The following is a 27,732-nucleotide window of genomic DNA, read 5'->3' on the forward strand; positions in this document are numbered from 1 at the left end:
AGAAGTTATCATCCCTACAGTGTCAGATAAAATCATTGCTACTGATTGGAGCCACTTCCTAGGCTTTCCACATTTTTGTCACTTAACTTATTCTGCCTATATGCAATACTTCTGAAGAAACGTTATAATGCTCAGTATGTCCTGCATCTCCTCTGTTGAAGTACATCTGTTAAACTTCTCTGTCGGATCCATCACACATCTAACACACACAACAGTCTTTTACAAATAACACTCCCTTGACATTGAAATACACCACAGAGAACAGTACATGAGTGAAAACCTGCATCAGAATGCCCTCTTCCTACATGCCAACTTTCAAACACATGTCCCACATATGACATCACATGCAACATCATTACGTAATGGTTCAGAGTGAGCACTGAATATACATTTTGGTAACGCTTCAACACCCTTAGTAATCTTCAGTCAGTTACCGTAGTATTAACATGTCCCAAATGTCTTTGATTTTACTTATTCATTTTTATTATTTAAAGATTAAGCATCAGAGCTTATTTCAGTAAGATACACATACATGTAATAAATTATTACATAGTTGGCCTTCATATTTAAACTGTATATTTTTGTTCTTTCTTTCCACAGAACAAAATAAAGTCCCTGCTTTTAGTTTCGGGTGGTGCTGCAGGCATGTTTGTAGCATTAAATATTTTCCAAGAAAATGAAATATTTTATGAGAAATTTTTGATGCCTGCCTTGCATAAAGTTGATCCTGAATTTTCACACAATTTTGCTGTAACAGTCTCAAAATATGGTTTTGTCTTGAGAAGCAAATATAAAGATCCAGATACTTTGGTAAGACAGTGTAAACTTTTACTTCATAGTTCAGAATTTCTGTAGTGTTCATTATTTATAGCATTTGATCATATTTTCTAAATTTTTTTAGTTTCATTCTAGAGCACCTCACTGGGAACATTAAAATTGAATAACCCTGTTGGAATTGCTGCAGGATTTGATAAGCAAGGAGAAGCTGTAGAAGCTCTTAATAAAATTGGTTTCGGATTCGTTGAAGTTGGTTCTGTCACTCCTGTACCTCAACCTGGAAATGATAAACCTAGAGTATTCCGTTTGCTTGAGGATGAAGCAGTCATTAACAGGTACAGTAACACAGTGAGAGGAAACTACAATAATTGTATTTCATGATAAGGATACAAAAAATAATGAATAACTTTTAGTATTGATTTCTACATGTGGCTGTCAATATTAAAGACATGTACACTGAAGTGCCAAAGAAATAGGTATAGGCATGCATTCTCAAATACAGAGATATGTAAACAGGCAGAATACGGCGTTGCGGTCGGCAACACCTATATAAGACAACAAGTGCCTGGCACAGTTGTTAGATCGGTTACTGCTGCTACATTGGGATATAATCAGGATTTAAGTGAGTTTGAACGTGGTGTTATAGTCGGCACATGAGTGATAGGACACAGTATCTCCAAGGTAGCGATGAAGTGGGGATTTTCCCGTACTATCATTTCATGAGTGAGTGTACGGTGAATATCAGGAATCGGGTCAAACATTAAATCTCCGATATTGGTGCAACCGGAAAATGATCCTGCAAGAACAGGACCGACGACGACTGAAGGGAATCATTCAATGTGACAGAAGTTCAACCCTTCTGCAAATTGCTGCAGACTTCAGTGCTTGGCCATCAACAAGTGTCAGTGTGCGAACCATTCAATGAAACGTTGTTAATATGGGCTTTTGGAGCCGAAGGCCCACTCGTGTACCCTTGAAGACTGCGTGACACAAAGCTTTATGCCTTGCCTGGGTCCGTCAACATCAATATTGGACTGTTGATGACTGGAAACATGTCGCCTGGTTGGACGAGTCTCGTTTCAAATCATATTGAGTGAATTGCTGTGTAGAGGTATGGAGACAACCTCATGAATCCATGTACCCTTACATTGCAGCAGGGGACTGTTAAAGCTTGTGGAGGCTCTATAATGGTGTGGAGTGTGTGCAGTTGGACTGATATGGGACCCCTGATGTGTCCAGATACAACTCTGACAGGCAACACGTACCTAAGCATCCTGTTTCATCACCTGCATCCATCCATGCCCATTGTGCATTCAGACAGACTTTGGCAATTCCAACAGGAGAATGCGGCATTCCACATGTCTATAATTGCTACAGAGCAGCTCCAGGAACACCGTTCTGAGTTCAGACACTTCTGCTGGCCACCAAACACGAACATTATTCGGCATACCTTGGATGCCTTGCAACGTGCTGTTCAGGAGAGATATCCATCCCCTCGTACTCTTACGGATTTATGGACAACCCTGCAGGCTTCATGTTGTCAGTTACCTCCAGCACCACTTCAGACATTAGTCGAGTCCATGTCACGTACTGTTGCGTGCTCGCTGGGTCCTTACACCATATTAGGTACATGTACCAGTTTCTTTGGCTCTTCAGTGTATATTAAATTTGTATGTTATTCAATTATGATTTGTCACAGTTGTGTGTGAAACAGTTCTCTCAGACAGACAACAGTTGTTTTAACTTAGGCTTGCCAGTTTTGTTACTGTTTTACTTTGTACTATGTTTCTTGTAGTATTACTAATGTGTTTTTGGGCTCTGCTTTGTAGATACAGTTTCTAAATAATATCAACAGCTTTTTCTTTACTGCATAATGTGTATTAAAAAAAAAAAAAACTCGATGAGTGCAAAGAGCACAAGGTCCTATGTAGGGTCAATGACCACATCTTGAATTCTGTGTTATTCTTGTGAGTTGAAGAGACTCTCCGAACTGTCATCATGGCATATCTCTTGATATACCAGAAGATTTTTACAAATTTTCTGTGAAATTACATAAGGTGATGGAAATCTGAAAAATAAGATGTTCACTTTAATACACTCTCAGCATATCATTAATTTCTGTTGTAAAGATGCAAATGTATTTGCATGGTAAAAATATTGATGTAAAGTATAAGTATTTGTTTCCCTGCTCCCACTCTGAGTATTTCAGTCAATTCAACATTTGTACTTTTCACATTTTAAGAGCTAGTAATGTCTTACATGTAATGCAATCTAATGACGTTAAAATTGAGTACCACAAACAAGTACGAATCTTACATGGACATATTGTAAAATGATGATTCTATGTGTGAGAGTACATAATACATGATTCATCATTGTAGTTTTATAGTATATACATACTGACAGAAATTCTAAGAAACTCTTGGATGATTGCTGTTACAAATGATTTTTGTATGTAATGTGTGTGTGTGTTCATAATAGGTACAAAATGTAAAAAATATTTTGAAAAACACTGCAAAAATTTCTTTGCAGATATGGTTTCAATAGTGAAGGCCATGACATTGTATACAATCGATTACATGATTTACGAAAAACCAATTATGTAGGAATCATTGGAGTCAATCTTGGTAAAAATAAAAATTCTGAAGACCCTTTAGAAGATTATGTGTCTGGAATCCGGAAATTTGCTGATGTTGCAGACTACTTAGTCGTAAATGTATCAAGGTAGGCAGTTCAAAATTTCTCTTAGATTTTTGTTGTTGTCTTTCTTTTATATCTAAAGAGCCGTAAACCCACAAGAGTTAATTATTGCAACAACAAAAATGAAAGGTGCAGTTTGTTATAAATTCTGGGAAATAATGTACTCATTCAAGCTTTGAAATCAGTGTGACCTAAGCAAGATAAAATGGATGACACTGGAGGTCAAAAATTTTTTCCAGAAACGTTCTGCAGCGTGGGTTTAGAGCTCTTTCTGCTACCATCTTAGTGCAGCTTGTGATCACACATTTTTCTAAACTTGTGTTCACACAGTGGTTTCTTTTTTCTTCAATTTGTAATAACCTTCATAGCAATGTCCCCGAAGATAAATCATAAGAGTAAGAAAATGACATTAGAATGAAATGTGAAATTATTGAAAGATGCGAACGTGGTGTAAGTGTTGCTGTTTAGCATGCACAAGCAATTGGTCTACATCAACTATGTTCACCATCCTTGAGAACAAGGACAAGATTAAGGAGAGAAGAGTATCCAAACAACAGTTTTGTTCTCTGGATGATGTTGAAAGGTTGCTCCTTATATGGGTAAATGAAAAGCAATTGCAAGGCAACACTATTAACAAGAAGATCATTTGTGAGAAGGCAAGAATGATTTTCGCCGACCTCTTTAAGATGGTGCCAGGATCATCACTGGCCGAAGAAGTGTTTAAGGGAAGCTGTGGGTGGTTTGAGAAGTTTTGGAGAAGAACCAGTATCAACAGTGTTGTGAGCCACCTCGGAGCAGCCAGCTCCAACACAAAGGCAGCAGACAACTTCATCAGCAACTTCAAGATGCTTGTGGGTTCTGAGGGTTATCTGCCGCAGTGGGTTTTTTATTGTGACTGGACAGGTCTGTTCTAAAAAAAGATGCCGAAGCGTGCCTTTATAACAGCAGAGGAGGATGCATTGTCCGATCACAAGCCAGTGAAAGACTGTCTCACACTGCTATTCTTTGCCAATGCAGGTGACAATTTGAAAACTAAACCATTGCTTGTTTATCATTCAGAAACTCCAAAGCCTTCAAAAAGCATGTTAAATGTGATATGCAAGTCCAGCAACAAGGCTTGGGTGACACATGATCTATTTTATGATTGTATCAGTGAAGTGTTTGGTCCTTTGGTGAAAAAATATTTGCTTGAGATGAATCTGCCACCCCATGTCTTGCTTGTTATGGACAATGCTCATGCCCACTTTCCAGGCCTACAAGACCATCTTGAAGAATTTCATTCATCAAGATCCAATTTCTGCCTCCCAACACCACTCTGTTACTCCAGCGCATGGACCAACAGATTATTTCTAACTCTAAGAAGCTCTACGCTAAAGCACTCTTTGAGCATTTCTTTGGGTTGACTAAAGCTAACAATCTCACTCTCAGAGAGTTTTGGAAATATCACTTCAACATCGTTGCCTGCATGAAGAGGATTGAAAAGGCATGGGAAGTGGTTACCAAGAAGACTCTCACCTCTGCTTGGAAGAAGTTTTGGCCGGAATGCGTTGTCAAATGTCACTCAGTGGCATTTGAGTCCATACCTGTGGAGTCTGTAGTCAACGAGATTGTTTCTCTGGCCAAGAGCAGGGGACTGGAAGTGGATGTCAATGATATTGCTGAGCTTGTGGAAGATCACAGCCAAGGAATGACCATTGAAGAGCTTATGGAGTTGCAATATGTTTCACTGCGGGAAGTCGTGGAGAGGAGTTCTTCAGAGGAGGAGGCAGTAACAGCAAAGCAGCAATCTTCTAAGGGAAATGCTGAAAGTATGTGAATTGGTTGCATCATACATTGAAAATGATCACCTCAAAAAAGCAGTGGCTATGCACGCTAAAAATTTATTTGTCAATAATGTTCTGTTATGATTTCATCAAGTGTTGTATTGTGAATAATAAAGTACATAAAACTGTATTTATTATTTTGTTCGCATAAATGGCATGAATAAGATAAAACATTCAGTACCTTTTCTGCATGGAACGCATTATCGTATTTCATGTTAATTTTTATGGAGTAAACTGTTTCATTTAAAAAGCTGTTACAACATCTAGTATAAAATTTCCACATAAATGCTCAACAAACTCCAGTGAGAGATGCTACAAGAGAAATGCAAGAGGCTCATATTTAAAAGAGTGAAATAGCAGGTTCCAAAAAGAGTGAAGACAGATACAACTTCTTGTCATGTAATATTTGTGGGCTGTATGTTGCACCACCCACCGTATGTTTCTCTCTCTCTCTCTCTCTCTCTCTCTCTCTCTCTCTCTCTCTCCCCCCCCCCTCTCTCCCTCCCCCCCCCCCTCTCTCCCCCTCTCCCTCCCTCATTTGTGGGTCACCAGTCTGCTGTCTGATTTGATGCACCCACAACAACTTCTCTCCTGTGCCATGCTCTTTATCTCAGCATAGGACAAACATCCAAAATTCTCAGTTATTAGTTGGATATATTCCAATATCTGTCTTGCCCTTCAGTTTTTGCTGTCTACTGCCCCCTCTAGGATCATGGAAGCTATTCTCTGACATCTGAAAACATCCCCTATCAGCCTGTCCTTTCTCCTAGTCATTGTTTTCCACACTACTTTCCTCATCGATTCTGTGAAGGACCACCTGTTTCTTACCTCATCAGTGTACTTAATATTCAACACCTTGCCGTAATACTACATCTCTAACACTTCCATTCTCTTCTCTTCAAGTTTCCCCACAGTTGATCTTTCGCTTCCATACGGTGCTGTGCTGCAGCTGTGCAGTGTCATGAATATCTTCCTAATATTAAGACCTGTGCTTGATACCAGTGGATTTCTTTTAGTAAGAAATGTTCTCTTTGCATGTGCCAGTCTGTTCTTGTATCGTTCTTGCTATATCCATTAAGCATTATTTTGCCTCAAAGGCAGCAGAATTCCCTTACTTGGTCTGCTTCAAGGTCCGTATTTTATGTCACTTTTGTCAATAATGTCATTTCTTCTATCAGTTTTGGTCTTTATTTGGTTTATTCTCGCACCATACTATGTGCTTATTAGTCCGTTCATTCCATTCAACATGCCCTGGAAGTCTTCCTCACTCGCACCCTGAATAGCAATGCCATCAGCAAATCCTGTCATTGATATACTTTAGCCTTGAATTTGAATCTCACTGCTGAAAATCTCTTTTACTTCCATTGTTGCTTCTTCATACATATTGAACAGGAGAGTAGGACTGCATCCTTGCCTTACACTCATTTTTATCGGAGCACTTCTCCCTTGGTCATCTTTCCTTATTGTTCCAATGGGTCTGGTACATACTGTGTATTACCAATCTTCCTATACAGGGTGTTACAAAAAGATACGGCCAAACTTTCAGGAAACATTCCTCACACAGAAATAAAGAAAAGATGTTGTGTGGACATGTGTCCGGAAACGCTTAATTTCCATGTTAGAGCTCATTTAGTTTCGTCAGTATGTTCTTCCACCTACGCTCAATGGAGCACGTTATCATGATTTCACACGGGATACTCTACCTGTGCTGCTAGAACATGTGTCTTTACAAGTACAACACAACATGTGGTTCATGCACGATGGAGCTCCTGCACATTTCAGTCAAAGTGTTCGTACGCTTCTCAACAACAGATTCGGTGACCGATGGATTGGTAGAGGCGGACCAATTCCATGGCCCCCAAGCTCTCCTGACCTCAACCCTCTTGACTTTCATTTATGGGGGCTTTTGAAAGCTCTCATCTACGCAACCCCGGTACCAAATGTAAAGACTCTTTGTGCTCGTATTGTGGACGGCTGTGATACAATACGCCATTCTCCAGGGCTGCATCAGCTCATCAGGGATTCCATGCGACGGAGGGTGGATGCATGTATCCTCGCTAACGGAGGACATTTTGAACATTTCCGGTAACAAAGTGTTTGAAGTCGCGCTGGTATGTTCTGTTGCTGTGTGTTTCCATTCCATGATTAATGTGATTTGAAGAGAAGTAATAAAATGAGCTCTAACATGGAAAGTAAGCGTTTCCGGACGCATGTCCACATAACATATTTTCTTTCTTTGTGTGTGAGGAATGTTTCCTGAAAGTTTGGCCGTACCTTTTTGTAACATCCCGCATAGTGTTAAATATTTCTCCAATAATTTCAAGTATCGTGCACCATTATACATAGTTGAACACTTTCTAACTTGATCAGTCGCATGAAAGTTTCCTTATGTTTCTTAAGCCAAACTGATAGTCATCTAAGGTATCTTACACAGGGAGTTCAGAGTTTCCCATTACAAACTTCTAGGACTTGTAGAGGGCAGTGAGTACATGAAATTTTGAATAGGAACCCATGTCCTGAAGTGTACCATTTCCATGCTACAGGCGTTCAAAAATGTTTGCTAGGTAGGTTTGCAGCTGGTGCTTATGGTGGGAGGTGCTTATATTGAATTGGCTGATGATGTCATTTGACGTGTATCCTACCTCTCTGATCTGGTTTGAGCCTCATTCACATGTCTGTGAGTGTTAGAGCATATTGGTTAGGTACACATTTGCAGAACACGCTAACATGATCCTTCTGTATGAAGCAGAATACACTAACATGATCCTTTTGTATGGCAAAGCAGGCTCATGCTAATGGAAGAGCTACTCATCACCTTGTCAAGATTGTTAAGCACAATATTCAACTCCACCTTATGCCCTTTTTGCCACAATTAAGCAATGCCTTTGAGAAAGGGATACTTTCCCTGTCAGCAGGTGTGACTTTGGTGCTCCAAGAAGACATCGTACATTCAAATTGGAAGAGGCCACATACTGCACGAGCAATTGCACATTCAATGAACGTTGCTCCCAGTTCTGTGTGGTATGTTGTGGATGACCAACTACTACATCTGTTATCACCTCCAACATCCCACACCATATGTGGCGCCACGAGTGTTCCCTCAGTCGCTACCAGCTGTAGCATGAAGTTGTTCCTGATTGTTCCAGAAGTGACAACGCTGTGCATCTCCAAAACAGAGGAATTGGTCTCTCCCCAGTTCGCCTCCACAATCACTGATGAGGGTTATGATAGTGCAGAACCACAATTCGTCACTGAACACAATGTGAAGCCATTCATCAGCAATCAGTGTTTCCCAGTCATGGCAACACTCCAAGCAAAGCCGTTTGTGTTGTGTTAATGGCGGCCTACGAATGGGACCGTATTAATGTGGCTGTTGTTTGTCTCTGACCAATGGTGTGGGATGACCCAGAACATTATAGGCAAGTCATCATTTGTTCTCAGATGGCAGACATCAGTGTTGAAGCGGTTACAAAGTGCTTGATGGTCGACCAAATCACTGACAAGTATGCTTGCGCTCATATGTCCATGCAGTTCAACGTTGGGCTACAGTCACATCTTAATGCACTACAAATAATGGATATTGTGCAGTTTGACCAGTCGACCAAACAGAGACCTACAACGAGGCCCCTTTCAAATTCTGCCAGTTGCTGATGAAAATGCCTCACAAGAATACACAGTATTTCTGTGTCCTTCACAATGGTCACTCAACATCTGCCGCTGTTCATCTGGGTACCCTAATGAGCCTGGTAACAAAGTTCAATGTGAACAGCACTAACACACTCTAGTGGCCATTTTACCAGTCTCAGGGGATTGCAACCCTAGTCATTACATACATGTTCCATGCTGTGTATGTGTATGAAGTTACATTGAAATGTGGCAATGTCTTCTGGATGGTTCACTTTTTTGTCAGGCAGTGTATTTGAGAGAAAAGAAGAGATACTAATAAGTAAAAAAGGCTGTCATCAGATCAGAGGTCAGTTTGAATTCAGCAGCATTTCAAAAGGGTGCTACTGAGAGTAGTTTGCCTTTATCTTCCTCTGACATAAGATCAGCTCACCCAGCCACTTCCAGCAGTAAAACTTAAACTGTAACTTATATTCAGCCCCTAATTCAACATCAGATTTATTCAATATCTTATTGCATCAGATGTAATGAAATATTTTAATTTTGATGGCTGTCTAACTGTTTACTTGGGCTGTTTAGGAAACATTAAATAACAGAAACCCGTTGAAGTTCAGTATGCAGTATTTGTGAAGAAAAGAATGATTTGTAAGTTACAATAAATGTGGAAGAGGAAAAACAAATCGACAGAGTGAACAGGTTGCAGAAGAAGGAATAATTGCAATTCTAGCACAGAAATTGTAAAAATATTGCAAAGCCAGATTGCTGTAAGAATAAGAACAATATATGTATACAGTTTAAAACAAATCTCTGTGAAAATCTCTGGACATTTGTGAATGTGTGCCCAGAAAGGTTAGTAAAGTCAAGAAACAAGGATGAGGTGAGAATATTCGACTATTCGTCCAAAGATTGATTGATGCAACTGCCCACATATCACTAGTTTATCTTGGGGAAGACTCTCCATCTCTGCATAACTACTACAAAGTATATTTATTTGAACCAGCTCACAGTAAGTCTAGCTCTCCCTGTACAATATCTATCCTCTGTACCTCCCTCCATTTACTAAACTGGCAGGATGTATCTTACTAACTGATCCCTGCCTTTCATCTAGCTGTGCCACAAATTCCTTTCTTGCCAAATAGATTCCGTACCTCATCATTTGTTGTACAGTCTGACCATCAGCATTCTTATGTTGGGCCACGTTTCTAAAGCTTATACATTCTTTTTGTTTGTACTGTTTATGATCCAAGTTTCACCGTAGCCAGTCTGCATTTTCCATCATCTTTATTTTAGATATTATCAATTATTTTGTTGCCCAAACAGCAAAACTTATGAAGTGCTTCTTTGATTTTATGTCCTTTGACTCTAATAACTAGTGTGGTTTCTGTACAAGTTGTAGAGAACTTTCCAGCAGAGAACTTTCCACTCCCTTATTTTATCCCTACCACCTTCAGAATTCTGAACATTGTATTCCAGTATGTAAAATAAGAGAAAGGCAACACATCCACCTATAGAAGACTAACATGTGGAGCATAGAAACATGTAACAGAAACCCCCCCAGGGGGTCCACAACTCTTTTGTGGATACGTGCGTAGCGAGCACAGGACCCCGAGCTAATGTGGCCCTCCTTCCTTTCCGGGCTACATACCTTCCTTTTCCGCATCCTTCCCTATCCCCCATCTTCGCCCCCCCCCCCCCCTCCCCTCACCTCTGGCTCTTTCCTTCCCTTTCTCCCCCTCTGGGAGTATGGTTTGTGCCTACGTCCGGAGACGGACGCTCGGAAATGTAGCACATTCTTCACTTTCTCTGGTTGCAAGTCTTCATCCTTCCTTTGTACTTCTCTTTTCCTTACCTCTTCTCTTTACCCTTTTCTCCGCTGCGGCGTTTGAGGCCTCTCTTCTTTCCTTTCCCTTTCTTTGTTTTTCCCTTTCTGTTTTTTCCTCCCTGTGCATGTCTGAAGGCCGACCCACGCATTTCCATGCGTAGCCAGTGACGGGGTAACGCGTAATTCCCTGCCCCGGGTAGACAGGTAGGACACATATGTACCCCTGGTAACGGCCAGGCCCAGGGAGAGGTCATTACCCGGGCTGATACCTTCCGAAAGTGCCGATTGGTCCCTCCGTCCGTTTGTCGAGAGGTGTGACCTGAGGTGTGAACAATCACCTAAGGCGGGAGTGCCCTCAGAGAGGGCCCCCACTAGGGAGGAGCGCGCCATCGGAGACGCCGGTAATCATGGGGGATTCTTCCGCAATGGTTTCCTCACCTTCCACTATGTCTGCTCACAAGTGTAAGTTCACTGAGTCTCAGCCACAGACAGTTCTTCCATCTTTGCCACAGCTCCTTGTTGTTTCTCGGTCTGACAAAGGTCACGACTTCTCCACGGTCAACCCTTTCATTATTCAGAGAGGTGTCGACGATATTGCAGGTCCTGTAAAGTCTTGTTCCAGATTACGGAATGGCACCTTGTTGTTAGAAACAGTCAGTGCCCTCCAGGCACAAAAATTGCTGCGTACTTCACTGCTCCACTCCTTCCCTGTCCGGGTTGAACCGCACCGCACTTTAAATTCCTCGCGTGGAGTCGTTTATACACGCTCCCTCGATGGATTGTCTGACGAAGAAATTCAGCACTACCTGTCTGACCAGGGCGTAACGACTGTTCATAGAGTTATGAAACGGGTTGACACGAACATCATTCCAACCCACACAGTCTTCTTGACATTTGACAAAGTGCAACTCCCATCGAAAATCAAAGCAGGCTATGAGATTATTTCCGTTCGCCCTTACGTCCCAAACCCTACGCGATGCTATCAGTGTCAGCGGTTCAATCACACCAGCCAGTCCTGTTCCAATCCGGCCAAATGTGTTACTTGTGGCAAGGATGCCCATGAGGGTGCTTTTCCACCTCCATCCCCTCGCTGCATCAACTGTATGGGTGACCACGCTGCTTCCTCTCGAGATTGCCCCGTTTTTAAAGACGAAAAGCTCATCCAGGAAATCAGAGTGAAGGAAAAGGTGTCTACCTTTGCTGCTCGAAAATTATTCGCCAGTCGACAGCCCACCGTGCCTCAGACAGGAAAATACAGCACTGTCCTTGCTTCTCCTCGGCCAACAAAGGAGGTGGCCACGCAGACTTGCGACCTCACCTTTAGTGCCACGGTCGTCAGATCGGCCAGCGCAAAGATCGCCCGTTCAACCTCACCACTTTCGCCTGCCCACTCTATGGCTCACCCTTCATCGGGTTCTGCTAAATCTCGAGCCCAAAAGTCAGACACCAAGATTTCGAAAAAAGAGCATACTCGTGAAGAATTTTTTACGTACCCAAACTTCACAACCATCGGTTCCTCCTTCACCTAAACATAATGTTTCCAAGAAGGCTAGTAAGAAACCCAATTCACCTCCTTCTCCGCCAAGGCGTGTCTCAACTACAGCACCACCTGGCGGTAATCGCCCTCAGCCATCTTCTGTGTCGCTGAGACGCACTGCTGGCAGCCGATCAACCGGCCGATCGCTGGTGGCAGGAGCTGCTCCTGAACAACCTATGGATCAGGATCTTTTGCCTTCGGCTGAGTGCCGTTCCACGCTGTTGGTCGCAAGCTTTGAACAGTCGTTGAGTTGACGGCAACCTTGGTCACATTCTTCCATTTTATGTCCACCCTATGTCCATTATCCATTGGAATATCCACGGCATTCGAGCCAATTGGGGTGAATTGACGATCCTCTTACGTTCCTACTCGCCGGTCATCTTCTGTCTTCAGGAAACAAAGCTGCGTCCCCATGACCGCTTTGTTCTCCCCCATTTTCAGTCCGTCCGATTTGATCTCCCTTCTGTTGAAGGCACTCCAGCCCATGGAGGACTCATGATTCTTCTCCATGATACTCTCCATTATCACCCAATCCACTTAAACACTTCCTTCCAAGCTGTCGCTGTCTGTCTTTCCCTTTCTGGATGTACCTTTTCTCTTTGTACTGTATACATTCCATCGTCCACACCAATGGCACGAGCTGATCTCCTTCATCTTCTTGGTCAGCTTCCACCCCCCTATTTGCTGGTTGGGGACTTCAATGCCCACCACCCGCTTTGGGGATCTCCACATCCTTGTCCACATGGCTCACTATTGCTAGACGTCTTCCACCAAGCGGATCTAGTTTGCCTCAACACTGGGGTCCCTACATTTTTGTCTGCCTCCACGACAAATTTCTCTCACTTGGACCTTTCGGTCGGTACTGTTCCGCTAGCTCGGCGCTTCGAATGGTTCGCCCTTGACGATACACACTCGAGTGACCACTTTCCATGTGTCCTTAGACTGCAGCCTCAACTGCCATATATGCGCCCGCGACGCTGGAAGTTCGCCCAAGCCGATTGGACACTTTTTTCGTCTCTAGCGACATTCGATGACCGTCGCTTTCCCAGCGTCGACGATGAGGTCACACATATTAGCGACGTTATTCTTACAGCTGCGGAACATTCAATACCACGCATCTCCGAATTGCCCCGGCGCCCGCCAGTTCCTTGGTGGAACAAGGCGTGCCGTGACGCAATACGTGAGCGGCGACGTGCTCTTCGCGTTTTCCGCCACCATCCTACTTCGGCCAACTGTATCCGCTATAAGCAGTTCCGTGTGCGATGCCGTCGCGTCATCCGCGATAGCAAGAAGGCAAGCTGGAAATTCTTTATTAGCTCATTTAACACCTTCACTCCCTCCTCGGAAGTTTGGAGTCGGCTTCGACGGTTATCAGGCGCGCCTAGTTTCTCCCCGGTCTCTGGGCTCACTGTCGCGCATGATACATTAGTGGACCTTGTTGCAGTTTCCAACTCATTGGGTCAGCACTTTGCTGAGATTTCGGGCTCTTCAAATTACCCGCCAGCGTTTCTCCCAAAGAAACGTGCAGCGGAAGTGCGACCTCTTGCTTTCTCCTCTCAAAATCGCGAAAGCTACAATACTGTTTTCTCCATGCGGGAACTTCAACATGCACTCTCTTCTTCTCGCTCCTCCGCCCCAGGACTGGGTGGTATTCACGTCCAAATGTTGCTGCATTTACCAACCCATAGTCTGCGTTATCTCCTTCGCCTTTATAATCGAATTTGGACTGACAGTACTTTTCCCAGATGATGGTGGGAAGCTATCGTCGTTCCTGTTCCGAAACCTGGAAAGCACAAACACCTCCCCTCTAGCTATCGCCCCATTTCTCTCACGAGTAGTGTATGTAAGGTTTTGGAGCGTATGGTGAATTGCCGTTTAGCTTGGTGGCTGGGGTCCCGCAGTCTTTTAACACCTGCCCAATGCGGATTCCGAAAGCATCGTTCTGCAGTTGACCATCTTGTTGCTCTCTCCACTTATATCATGAACAATTTTCTCCGGAAACGCTAAACAGTAGCAATATTTTTTGATCTGGAGAGTGCATATGATACCTGTTGGAGGACAGGCATCCTCCGCACACTGTTCTCTTGGGGCTTTCGAGGTCGGCTGCCCCTTTTTCTTCGCGAATTTATGGCGGAGCGCACATTTAGAGTGTGGTTGAACACCACTCTCTCCCGTACTTTCTCCCAAGAAAACGGGGTACCCCAGGGCTCCGTGCTGAGTGTTGTACTGTTTGCCATTGCCATAAATCCAATTATGGATTGTCTCCTTCCTGATGTCTCGGGCTCCCTCTTTGTGGACGATTTTGCGATCTACTACAGCTCTCAACGGACCAGCCTTCTTGAACGACGTCTTCAAGGATGTCTCGATCGCCTCCACTCTTGGAGCATCGAAACCGGCTTCTGTTTTTCTCCCAGTAAGACCATTTGTGTTAATTTTTGGCGACGTAAGGAGTTTCTTCCATCCTCCTTACATCTAGGACCTGTCAACCTTCCGTTTTCGGACGTCGCTAAATTCTTGAGTCTTATGTTTGACAGAAAACTGTGCTGGTCCTCCCACGTTTCCTATCTTTCGGATCGCTGTCTGCGATCCCTCAACACCCTCCGTGTCCTGAATGGTACTCCTGGGGAGCGGACCGAGTGGTCCTTCTCCGCCTCTATCGCGCCTTAGTGCACTCGAAATTGGACTATGGAAGCATAGTTTACTCCTCTGCTCGGCCGTCTATTCTTCGGCGTCTCGACTCTGTCCACCACCGTGGATTACGTTTAGTGTCTGGAGCTTTTTACACCAGCCCTGTGGAAAGCCTTTATGCTGAGACTGCTGAACCTCCACTGTCCAATCGGCGAGCAGTCCTTCTGAGTCATTACGCTAGCCATCTGTCTTCCATGCCTGCTAATCCAGCCCATGACATTTTTTTCGACACCTCCTTTGATGTAGGGTATGCAGGCCGCCCCTCCTCCCTACTACCACCGGGAGTCCGCTTCCGTCAACTGCTCCATTCTCGTTCCTTCCGCTTTCCTAAAATCTTCTTGACAACTTGGGGTACAGCACCGCCTTGGCTCCGTCCCCGGATCTGCCTGCTCCGTGACCTTTGTCAGTTTCACAAGGATGGTACCCCTTCACTTGTTTATCGTCGGGCATTTTCTGCTCTATGTGCACAAATGACGGAAGCCACATTTATTTACACTGATGGCTCAAAACCATCGTTTGGTGTAGGGAGTGCCTATATTATTGGCGACACCCCAAATCAATTTCGGCTTCCCAACCAGTGTTCGGTGTATACTGCGGAGCTTTACACTGTTCTCCAGGCTGTCCACTACATCTGCCGCCATCAGCGGATACAGTATGTTATCTGCTCAGATTCTCTAAGCTCTCTCCTCAGTCTCCAAGCTCTTTACCCTGTCCACCAATTGGTCCACCGGATTCAGGACTGTCTGCGCTTGCTCCACCTGGGGGGCATCTCGGTGGCGTTCCTCTGGCTCCCGGGACACGTTGTTATATGTGGAAATGAGGCGGCCGATATGGCGGCCAAGGCTGCAGTCTCTCTTCTTCGGCCAGCTATTCAATCGATTCCCTTCACCGATCTACGGAGCGTTTTATGTCGTCGTGTTGTTCTTTTATGGCACGCACATTGGTCGACACTTCCCCATAATAAATTGCGGGACGTGAAAGCTTTTCCTTGTGCTTGGACCTCTTCCTCCCGAAAGGGTCGTCAGGAGGAGGTAATTTTAACTCGACTCCGGATAGGGCACTGTCTTTTTAGCCATTGACATCTTTTAAGCGGCGATCCTCCCCCACTCTGTCCCCACTGCTCTCAGCTGTGGACGGTAAGACACCTTTTAATTGAGTGCCCCTATTTTACTCCGTTACGCGCCCGTCTACAGCTGTCGCCTGATATATCGTCAATTTTAGCAGATGACATGCGCTCGGTCGATCGCGTTCTTGAGTTTATTAGTGCCAGTGAAATAACGTCAGTCATTTGAAGCTTTTTTTGGGGACAACCAACCCCTTTCTGTAGTGGATTTTTAAGCCTTCCTTCTGCTTTTAGTTTCTCCAATTTTTTTAGTTTCGTTCCCATTGCTGCTGGTTTCGATTTTCGGTTTTTTACTGTTTCCTAAGTCACGGACCGGGCGCTAATGACCATAGCAGTTTTGCGCCTAAAAAAAAACAAAAAATAATTTAATAGAAAACAATACTCACACTTGCTTTCAAGTTTGTGCTCTTTTTTCTTGTAAACATACACACATTCACACACAGATGCTCAAACTTACAACATAACTGAAACTTCCTGGCAGATTAAAACTGTGTGCCCGACCGAGACTCGAACTCGGGACCTTCGCCTTTCGCGGGCAAGTGCTCTACCAACTGAGCTACCGAAGCACGACTCACGCCCGGTACTCACAGCTTTACTTCTGCCAGTACCTCGTCTCCTACCTTCCAAACTTTACAGAAGCTCTCCTGCGAACCTTGCAGTTCTGCAAGGTTCGCAGGAGAGCTTCTGTAAAGTTTGGAAGGTAGGAGACGAGGTACTGGCAGAAGTAAAGCTGTGAGTACCGGGCGTGAGTCGTGCTTCGGTAGCTCAGTTGGTAGAGCACTTGCCCGCGAAAGGCGAAGGTCCCGAGTTCGAGTCTCGGTCGGGCACACAGTTTTAATCTGCCAGGAAGTTTCATATCAGCGCACACTCCGCTGCAGAGTGAAAATCTCATTCTGGTTACAACATAACTGGTTGGGTAATTTCAAAAGTTGGAGCTCTTCAATGTTCAAACCAGCTTCCAGGTTGACTACAACTGTACCTTTTTTTACATATCTATGAGGGTTGGAACTTAAATTGTGGCAACTATTTATTCACAACCAATACAAAAGAGTTACGTGTTTGCACCTGTTACTGTCCTTCAAAGTAGTCACCAGTGTTTTGTAGAACCCGTTGCCAGCGATGTCGAAGGTGTAGTATACCGATAGCAGAGCCTGTTCTGTTGTGGTGCTAATGGAGCAGTCTAAAGTTATGGTGATTCTCGTGTACAACTGTGATGGTGTTATCCTAACGCATTACGTTCCTCCACGACAGACCGTCAGTGCACAGTGTTACTGTTCATTTTTGGAGCATTACCTGCGACCAGCTTTGTGAAAGAAGTGGTGACACTTTCTGCACAACCCACCCGTCGTTTTGCACGACAATGCGCGGGCGCACACAGTGCAAGCTTTGGCTGCTCTGTTGGGTCGATGGGACTGGGGAGTACTGTACCTTCCACCGTACTCCCCAGACTTAAGTCCTTGTGACTTTGATTTGATTCTGAAGACGAAGGAACCATTTCTTGGCATTTGCTTCAGAACTGTTCCAGATATTCGATAGGCAGTTGACCGCTCCATTCGCACCATCAACAGAATAGGTTCTGCTAACGGTATACTACGCCTTCCACATCGCTGGCAACAGGTTCTCCACAACGCTGGTGACTACTTTTAAGGACATTAACAGGTGAAAACATGTAACTCTTTTGTATCGGTTGTGAATAAATAGTTGCCACTATTTAAATTCCAACCTTCATATTTTACAGTTTTGCATCAGAGATTCGTTACGTCACTTGGTGGCACCCAGTCTGTAAGTTCACTAGCAGTTCTGTGAGCATTGCAGAGGATGTTGTGATGGAATCTGATTTCTTTATCCATTTCTGTTGAAATATCAGTCTATATCTGCACACTCTCCTCTGGTGCTCCCTGGCTGCAGGGAGTGCTGCCTTTGTCATACAGCATGTAACTGCTTCCTGAGCCTTTTATTTGATAATAAGCATAGCCATACCTGTGGTCTACTGTTACCATCTTTGATTAATAATGAAAACGTCCTTGGTCCCATGTTTGAAACCTGCCTCCACTTAAATTTGAATAATAATCAGCATTAGTGGCCGAAGCACCCTCATCCTGCCAACAACCTTGTCAGAGAGGATGGAAGAGCGGACAGAGGTTCAGGACACTCTCCTGCCCTTAAAGGCAGAAGAATCAGCGATGATCTAGGGAATGATGATACAGAAGGCAATGGAAACGCCTGCATTAAAGACACATACTGTGTGCCCACTGGATATTTGGCCTGTAATTGAAGCAGTGTCATGATGATCTCTCCATTGGCAAAAGATTCCAAAATAGTCCCCCATTCAGATCTCTGGGTGGAACTGCCAAGGTGGAGGTGACCGTGATAAAAAAATTAAATAACCACTGAAACGATGACATTCTATGAGTCAGGGCATGGAATGTCCGAAGCTTGAACATGGTAGGGAAGCTAGAAAATCAGAAAATGGAAATGCAAAGGCTTAGTGTAGATGCAGTGGGGTTCAGTGAAATGAAATGGAAAGAAGACAAGGATATCTGGTCAGATGAATATGGTAATATCAACAACAGCAGAAAATGATATAATGGGAGTAGGATCCATTATGAATAGGAAGGTAGGGCAGAGGGAGTTCTACTGTGAATGGTTCGGTGATACGGCTGCTCTCATCAGAATCAACACCAACAACTATAGTTGAGGTATACATGCCGACGATGCAGGCTAAAGATGAAGAGAAAGAGAAAGTATATGAAGATATTGAAACAGTAATATGATACATAACAGGAGATGAAAATCTAATTGTTGTGGGGGACTGGAATGCAGTTTGTAGGGGAAGGAGTAGAAGAAAGGTTTACCTGAGAATATGGGATTGGTACTACGAATGAGAGAGGATAAAAATTAATTGAATTATGTAATAAATTCCAACTACACTCATGCTCATAATTTAAGGATAATGCTGATACATGGTGAAACAATGCTCTGGTGAGCAGTTTGTGGGTTTAAATCACCTCTGGGTATGACCATGTGGTGCATTTCACCTGCGGTCATCGCACGGTGGCACTGGGAGCAGCTCATATATGCAGAGGTGTGTTGGTGCATGTCAGAGTATGGTGCAGCAAGTAAGTATGCAGACATTTTCAGACATGCTAATGGTGACTGTATGTTGAAAATGGCTCAAAGAACACATGTTGATGACATTAGGAGGGGTAGAATTCTAGGACGACTGGAGGCTGGTCAAACACAGCAGGTTGTAGGACGGACCCTCCATGTGACACTAGGTGTGATCTCAAGATTATGGCAACGATTACAGCCGACAGGAAACGTGTCCAGGCACTACAGTACGGAACATCCACAGTGTACAACACCACAAGAAGACCGATATCTTACCATCAGTGCCCGCAACGGCCACAGAATACTGCAGGTAGCCTTGCTCGGGGCCTTACTGCAGGCACAGGAACAGTTGTCTCCAGACACACAGTCTATAGATGACTGAACAGACATGGTTTGTTCACCTGGAGACCTGAAAGGTGCATCCATTGACCCCTGGTCACAGGAGAGCCCATAAAGCCTGGTGTCAAGAACACAGTACGTGGTCATTGGAACAGTGGTCCCAGTTTATGTTCACGGATGAGTCCAGGTATAGTCTGAACAGTGATTCTCGCCGGGTTTTCATCTGGCGTGAACCAGGAACCAGATACCAACCCCATAATGTCCTTGAAAGGGACCTGTATGGAGGTCGTGGTTTGATGGCGTGGGGTGGGATTATGATTGGTGCATGTACACCCCTGCATATCTTTGACAGAGGAACTACAACAGGTCAGGTGTACCGGGACATCATTTTGCACCAGTACGTCCACCTTTTCAGGAGTGTAGTGGGTCCCACCTTCCTCTTGATGGATGATAACGCACCGAGCTGCCGTTGTGGAGGAGTACCTTGAGACAGAAGATATCAGGCGAATGGAGTGACCTGGTTGTTCTCCGGACCTAAACCCAATCAAGCACATCTGGGATGCTCTCGGTCGATGTATCGCTGCAAGTCTTCAAACCCCTAGGACACTTCAGGAGCTCTGACATGCACTGGTGCAAGAATGGGAGGCTATACCCCAGCAGCTGCTCGACCACCTGATCCAGAATATGCCAACCCGTTGCGCGGCCTGTGAACGTGTGCATGGTGATCATATCCCACACTGACGTCGGGGTACATGTGCAGGAAACAGTGGCGTTTTGTAGCACTTGTATTTCGGAACGGTTTTCCCTACTTATCACCAATACCGTGGATCTGTGTCGTGTGTGTTCCTTATGTGCCTATGCTATTAGCGCCAGTTTTGTGTAGCGCCACATTGTGTGGCACAACATTCTACAATTATCCTTAATTTATGAGCATGAGTGTAGTAATAGCCAATACTCTGTTCGAGCATCACTAGAGAAGGAGGAGGAGGCGGCATACTTGGAAAAGGACGGGAGATACCAGAAGATTTCAGTTAGATTACATCATGGTTAGCCAGATGTTTCGAAATCAGATAGTGGACTGTAAGGCATACCCAGGAGCAGATGTAGACTCAGATCACCATGTGGTAGTGATGAAGAGTAGGCTGAAGTGTAAGAGAAGAAGTATTAGTATGCAAAGAAGTGGAATACGGAAGTGCTAGGGAATGACGAGACACGCTTGAAATTCTCTGAGGCTGTAGATACTGCAGTAAGGAATAGCTCAGTAGACGTTACAGTTGAAGAGGAATAGACAACTCTGAAAAAGGCAGTCACGAAAGTTGAAAAGAAAAATATAGGTACAAAGAAAGTAACTGTGAGAAATCCATGGGTAACAGAAGGAATACTTCAGTTGGTCGATGAAAGAAGACAGTACAAAAATGTTCAGGGAAATGCAGGAATACAGAAATACAAGTCACTGAGGAATGAAGTAAATAGGAAGTGTTGGGAAGCTAATACAAAAAGGCTACATGAAAAATGTGAAAAAATCAAAAAAGAAATAATTGCCAGAAAGGCAGACTCAGCATACAGGAAAGTCAAAACAGCCTTCGGTGACATTAAAAACAAGGGTAGTAACATTAAGAATTCCACTGTTAAATGCATAGGTGAGAGCAGATAGGTGGAAAGAATACATTGAAAGCCTCTATGAGGGGAAGATTAGTCTTATGTGATAGAAGAAGAAACAGGAGTCAATTTAGAAGAGATAGGAGATCCAGTATTAGAATCAGAATATAAAAGAGCTTTGGAAGACTTTAGATCAAATAAGGCAGAAGGGTTAGATAGCAAAACATCAGAATTTCTAAAATTATTGGCGGGGGCAGGGGGGGGAGGGGGGGAGGAGAAGTGGCAACAGAACGACCATTCAAGTTGGTGAGTAGAATGTACAAGTCTGACTTTCAGAAAAATATCGTCCACACAGTTCCGAACACTGAAGGAGCTGACAAGTGGAGAATTATCCCACAGTCATCTTACGAGCTCATGCATCCAAGTTGCTTGCAAGAATAATATACAGAAGAATGGAAAAGAAAATTGAGGAAGTGTTAAGTGAAGATTAGATTGGCTTTAAGAAAGGTAAAGGCACTTCTGACATTGTGGTTGATAATGGAAGCAAGACTAAAGAAAAATGAAGACACATTCGTAGAATTTGTCAACCCGAAAAAGTGTTCAACAGTGTCAAATCATTTAAGGTGCACAAAATTCTGAGAAAAATCATAGAGAGCAGTAGGAGAGACGGGTAACATACAACATGTACAAGAGCCAAGAGGGAACAGTATGAGTGAATGACAAAGAACGAAGTGCTAGGCCAAGAATGAAGTGTTACAATTAAAAAAGATGTAAGCTACGGAAGTAATCTTTCGCCCCTACTGTTGAATCTGTACATTGAAGAACAGTGACGTAAATAAAAGTTCGGAAGTGGAACTAAAATTCAAGATGAAAGGATATCAGTGATATGATTCGCTGGTGACATTGACATCCGCAGTGAAAGTGAAGAAGAATTACATGATCTACTGAATGGAATGAACCATCTAACGAGTGCAGAATATGGATTGAGTGTAAATCGAAGAAATACGAAAGTAATGAGAAGTGGCAGAAATGCGAACACTGGGAAACTTAACATCAGTTTGATATTCACGAAGTAGATGAAGTTGGTTTCTGCTATCTGGGCAGCAAAGTAATCAATGATGGATGGAGCAAGTAGGACATCAAAAACAAACTAGCAGTAGCCAAAAGGGCATTCCTTGCCAAGAGAAGTCTATTAGTGTCAAACATAGGCCTAAGTTTGAGGAAGAAATTTCTGAGAATATACGCTTAGAGCACAGCTTCGTATGGTACTGACACACGAACTGTGGGGAAACCAGAACAAAAGAGGATCGAAGCATTTGAGATGTGGTGCTACAGACAAATGTTGAAAATTAGGTGGACTGATATGGTAAGGAATGAGGAGATTCTGTGTAGAGTCAGAGAGGAAAGAAATATGTGGAAAACACTGACAAGAAGAAGGGGCAAGGTGATAGGACATCTCTTAAGATGTCAGGGACTAACCTCCTTGATAGTAAAGGGAACTGTAGAGGGTAAAAACTGTAGAGGAAGACAGAGATTGGAATACATCAGCATGATGATGAGGTTGCATGTGCTATTCTGAGATGAAGAGGTTGACATGTACATGAATGGAATGGGAAGAAACGCTAATAACTGGTATAGTGGGAAGTGCACTCTGCCATGCACCTCACAGTGGTTTGCTGAGTATAGATATAGATGAATTTGTGGCAGGCCACACCCAACCAGTCAGAAGACTGATGACTTGAAAAACAGAAAAGCTGTCACACATATATTTGTGGCTGCGTGTTCTCAGTTTTCCCCTGATTGAAATGGTTAAAACAGCCACCTTGCATTGTAGAGGAATGGCATTCATATTTGTTTAGATTTGGTTTGCTAATACCTTTGAAACAGTATGTATTTTATGTTTAGAAGAGATTCTATTATAAGCATGCAGTTTTGTGGGATTTTCCAAGCTTGCCTTCAACTTTATTATTTGCCAGTAATGAATTGGGAGCCTGTGATCTTTTATTTATGCACTACAATTTTCATTGCTGATATCTGTAAGTACATAGTCTAAGACTGAGGCTGTAGTTTTGGTTGTTCTTGTAACAATGTTAAGCATTTATGCCATGCCAAAAACATTTAAAATATAGAGGAAGTTGTTACTAATTTTCTCCTTAAAAATAACCAGAAGTTAGATTCATCTCTGTCTCTCAGGATTCCACTTATTTTATTTGCATTTCCAAAACTGTTACGTTCATTAGTGTCGTGTTATAAAAGTTAAGTTAGTTGGTTGTTGGGTTAAGTTTTGAAGCAGCATAGTTTCATATGCATTTTCTTACCATATCAGCCCGAATACGCCAGGACTTCGTAGTTTGCAGTCAAAACACCATCTGAAGGAGCTGCTGTCTGGTGTGGTTGCAGCACGTGATGATCTACCAACTAATTGTTGGACACCTGTATTTTTAAAATTGTCACCAGATCTTACAGATGAAGAAAAGAGAGACATAGCTGATGTCCTTAAAGATCCAAAGGTATGTGATGTAGATTTGATAGGAAATGAATTTTAAGCCTGTTTTTGTGGCTAAATAATTTGTTGATCTTTTTAACATTCTATAACTATAGGCTGCCATCAGATTTACAGTATTTCATGATTTCAGTTAGTTAATCTTCTCAGTCCTAAGGCCAAAAGGTGTTTTATAACTGTGCCAAGCAGTGTACTTAGATGTGCAACATATTCTTACTAATTTTTGAAAACTGTGTGAGGAACATTATTAGCACTTCTGACTGTACATCTACATCTACGTCCATACTCCGCAAGCCACCTTACGGTGTGTGGCGGAGGGTACCTTGAGTACCTCTAACGGTTCTCCCTTCTATTCCAGTCTCGTATTTTCCTTGGAAAGAAGAATTGTCAGTATGCTCCTGTGTGGACTCTAATCTCTCTGATTTTATCCTCATGGTCTCTTCGCGAGATATACGTAGGAGGGAGAAATATACTGCTTGACTCTTCGGTGAAGGTATGTTCTCGAAACTTTAACAAAAGCCCGTACCGAGCTACTGAGCGTCTCTCTTGCAGAGTCTTCCACTGGAGTTTATCTATAATTTCCGTAATGCTTTCGCGATTACTAAATGATCTTGTAACGAAGCGCGCTGCTCTCTGTTGAATCTTCTCTATCTCTTCTATCAACCCTATCTGGTACGGATGCCACACTGCTGAGCAGTATTCAAGCAGTGGGCGAACAAGCGTACTGTAACCTGCTTCCTTTGTTTTCGGATTGCATTTCCTTAGGATTCTTCCAATTACTCTGTCTGGCATCTGCTTTACCGACGATCAACTTAATATGATCATTCCATTTTAAATCACTCCTAACGCATACTCCCAGATAATTTATGGGATTAACTGCTTCCAGTTGCTGACCTGCTATTTTGTAGCTAAATGATAAGGGATCCATCTTTCTATGTATTCACAGCACATTACATTTGTCTACATTGAGATTCAATTGCCATTCCCTGCACCATGCGTCAATTCGCTGCAGATCCTCCTGCATTTCAGTACAATTTTCCATTGTTACAACCTCTCGATACACCACAGCATCTTCTGCAAAAAGCCTCAGTGAACTTACGATGTCATCCACAAGGTCATTTATGTATATTGTGAATAGCAACTGTCCTATGACACTCTTTTTTTTAATGTAGCAGCGACTGAAATGGAACTCACGACATCTTATCTACGTTGCATGACACTTATCGTGGTGCTGTAGCAGCCAAGGAAATTGGTATTTTCCAAGTAGTGATTGGAATACAATAGTGAAATGACAAACAACAATAATAAATCATCCTGCAGGTTCCAAGCTGTTGGACAGTGTGATTAAGAGGTCTGTTAAAATATGGATGTTATGACAACTCATAAACAGGAACAGATGTTTCGGTATACACAAGTTTTGTGGTCAGCACACAGTTTACCGCGATCTCACCAACCACTCTGTTTATTATTACTGGAAAAATCTAAGAATACATTTTTCCAGGAAGAATATTACAGACAATGGGAAACAAAGATCACCAAAGCAAGTTTCAAATGCAGCAGTCAAACTCTGCTATAAATGGGGTTGAGAGACGAATAACACGTCACAGTTTTGTTCGTGTCCAGAGAGCAGGTACATGTTATATCACGGCTCAAAGGACATGAAAAAGATGCCTACACTAGTCATCAAAATATTGTGTGAAAAATGGGATTGTCATCTGGGCCAGAAACCCAAAAATGCCCCTGCAGTCAAGCAAGGTGAGAAAACTTGAGATATCAAAACAATTCTCAAAAATTATTTCATTCAGTATTACCTCATTAAGGAAGAGTCTTACGCATTCATTACAGCATTTCAGTTAATCTTGGTGCGAATAAGAGTTTGAATGCAGCTTTTCACATGCAATAGGAGTCACTATTTTCCCATGTTGTATGCATTCATTACAGCATTTCAGTTATTCTTGGTGCGAATAAGAGTTTGAATGCAGCTTTTCACATGCAATAGCAGTCACTATTTTCCCATGTTGTATATCGTTTAAACTTCAATTACATTTATGAATGAGATAACAGTATGAGCCTATCTGAGTTATCTGTGAGTATGTGTATGCAGCCCCCCCCCCTCCCCCCGCAGCCACTCCCCCCCCCCCCCATCCCCCCCCCCCCCCCACACACACACACACACATGTGGGGCCGGTTACTGCTATCATGGTATAAGTGGTAAACAGTTTTAAACTGTTAACATAAAGGCCAGAGCAAAGAAGTAGGACATCTTTTAATATATTCACTGTGTTCAGTGGTGCTCACAACTAAATTTTATGAAACATGATATTCAGATTGTTTTATTTAAGGTAAATTACTGAGTTCATTTCTTTTAATAGTAATAATTTTTATGTGTTGGTCTAATAATTGTGAGTGATTCTCTTGTTTCATTACAGTGCACTATTGATGGGCTTATTATTTCAAACACAACAGTGGGCAGACCTGAAAATCTCCAGAGTAATTCCGTATGTGAGGAGGGAGGACTGAGTGGTCGGCCATTGAGAGATTTATCCACAAATCTAATTGCAGAAATGTATTCACTGACAGGAGGTACGGCATGATTTTATTTATTACCATTTCATTAGGTAAAAAACTGATCAAAATATCTCAGAAAATTATATGAACTAAGTACTCAACTTGGGCTTTGGCGTGTTGGAATACCAGTGTCATTCCTTTTCCTCTAAATCTGGCTGTTCCAGCCCAAGTGCCGTCCTGCGGACAGCTGGGCAAACAGCTGACTTTCAGCCAGCTGGGCCATAGCACGCATGAATGCACTGCCCATGCTGAGAGCCCAAGGACAGGAGTGGCAAAGTGACTCACATGTGTAGAATGTGTGCACTAGAGCTGCATGACAGATGGTCATACTAAGCTGCACCAGACCAGAGGTGAGCTGACAGGCACTCCCAGGTTCCTATGGTCCATAGGGCAATGTGGGAACAACTGCACAAAAGGAATTAAAGAGAAAGATAGATGAAGGTAAAGCAAGTGACTCATTCTGAATACCATTTCCAGAAACAGACACATGGCATTCAGCATAAGAATACCAATAGTGAAGTGATGTGCCATTTCTCTTTTGCTCCTGAAGCTGCATATGTAAGGTTTTAAGGGTTTGATACACATTAACCTCGTACTTTCTGCTATTTGTTGTAGTCTTTGTTTCTATCTATATTAAACTAATTGTGTTTCTGGGGAACTATCATTGCCTGATTATGTAGCATTTACCTTCTTTTCCTACTTTCTTTGAGTGTGTGCTTCAGTTTTATTAGGTCTGTCCACATTAGTTCCTTTTAATGTGTGTCAGGGCACTGATGACCTCGACGTTGAGTGCCCATAAGCCCCAAAACACACACACACACACACACACACACACACACACACACACACACACTCTATCATTGCCTGAAATTTTTTCTGTAAACTTTTCATTTTTGTTTAGTCAATTTAGACTATTAGCTTTTTCTCCCAAATGATAAATGTGATTCAATGCAGTTGCTGCAAAAAAAATAAATAAAAACCTTACGTACAAGCTGCTTCATTCTAATAGCTGTATCAGGTGACATCTCACTCTAATTAAAGAACTTACTTTGATTAATTAAGAAATAGCATGATGATCAAAGTTTGTGCCATTGCACCCTAAATGTGTAAAATTCTTTTTCGTTATATCTTTGGTTATTGCTTCCTTCTATTGAGAGCGTCTCCTGACGGTGTCCCAGGGTTGCTAAATGTGCATTTTATGTTCCACTTCAGTGCTTGTGGTACATGTATGAAGTATTTGCGCATTTCCGCATGATGTGTATTACACCAGAATGTGACACAGGAAGATCATTGATGAAGCTCCTGTGGTATCCATATTTCAGCACTATTGGTAAACATGAAGTCTTGTTAGAATTGTATTGATAAAAAGTAGTTGTATAGTTGTATACATAGTATTCAAAGATGTTACCAGTTTATAGCCACTTTGTGTTGTGAACAAATGGCTCTGAGCACTATGAGACTTAACTTCTGAGGTCATCAGTCCCCTAGAACTTAGAACTACTTAAACCTAACTAACCT

The 27,732-nt window shown here is 42.9% G+C and overlaps 1 protein-coding gene across 2 annotated transcripts in view; it reads left to right on the forward strand.

Moving 5' to 3' along the window:
* The window catches only part of LOC124594747 (dihydroorotate dehydrogenase (quinone), mitochondrial), a 51,900-nt gene that overhangs the window by 7,789 nt on the left and 16,379 nt on the right, over positions 1–27,732 (forward strand). The window contains exons 2-6 of one of the 2 annotated variants that reach the window (XM_047133126.1): positions 601–810; positions 913–1,112; positions 3,310–3,501; positions 23,470–23,653; positions 26,076–26,229. In XM_047133126.1, coding sequence (XP_046989082.1) covers positions 601–810; positions 913–1,112; positions 3,310–3,501; positions 23,470–23,653; positions 26,076–26,229 — 940 coding nt within the window. The remainder of the gene's footprint in view (positions 1–600; positions 811–912; positions 1,113–3,309; positions 3,502–23,469; positions 23,654–26,075; positions 26,230–27,732) is intronic. The other variant, XM_047133127.1, reaches the window with a different exon arrangement.

Source organism: Schistocerca americana, chromosome 2 (assembly GCF_021461395.2).
Source record: "Schistocerca americana isolate TAMUIC-IGC-003095 chromosome 2, iqSchAmer2.1, whole genome shotgun sequence".
Taxonomy (NCBI): domain Eukaryota; kingdom Metazoa; phylum Arthropoda; class Insecta; order Orthoptera; family Acrididae; genus Schistocerca; species Schistocerca americana.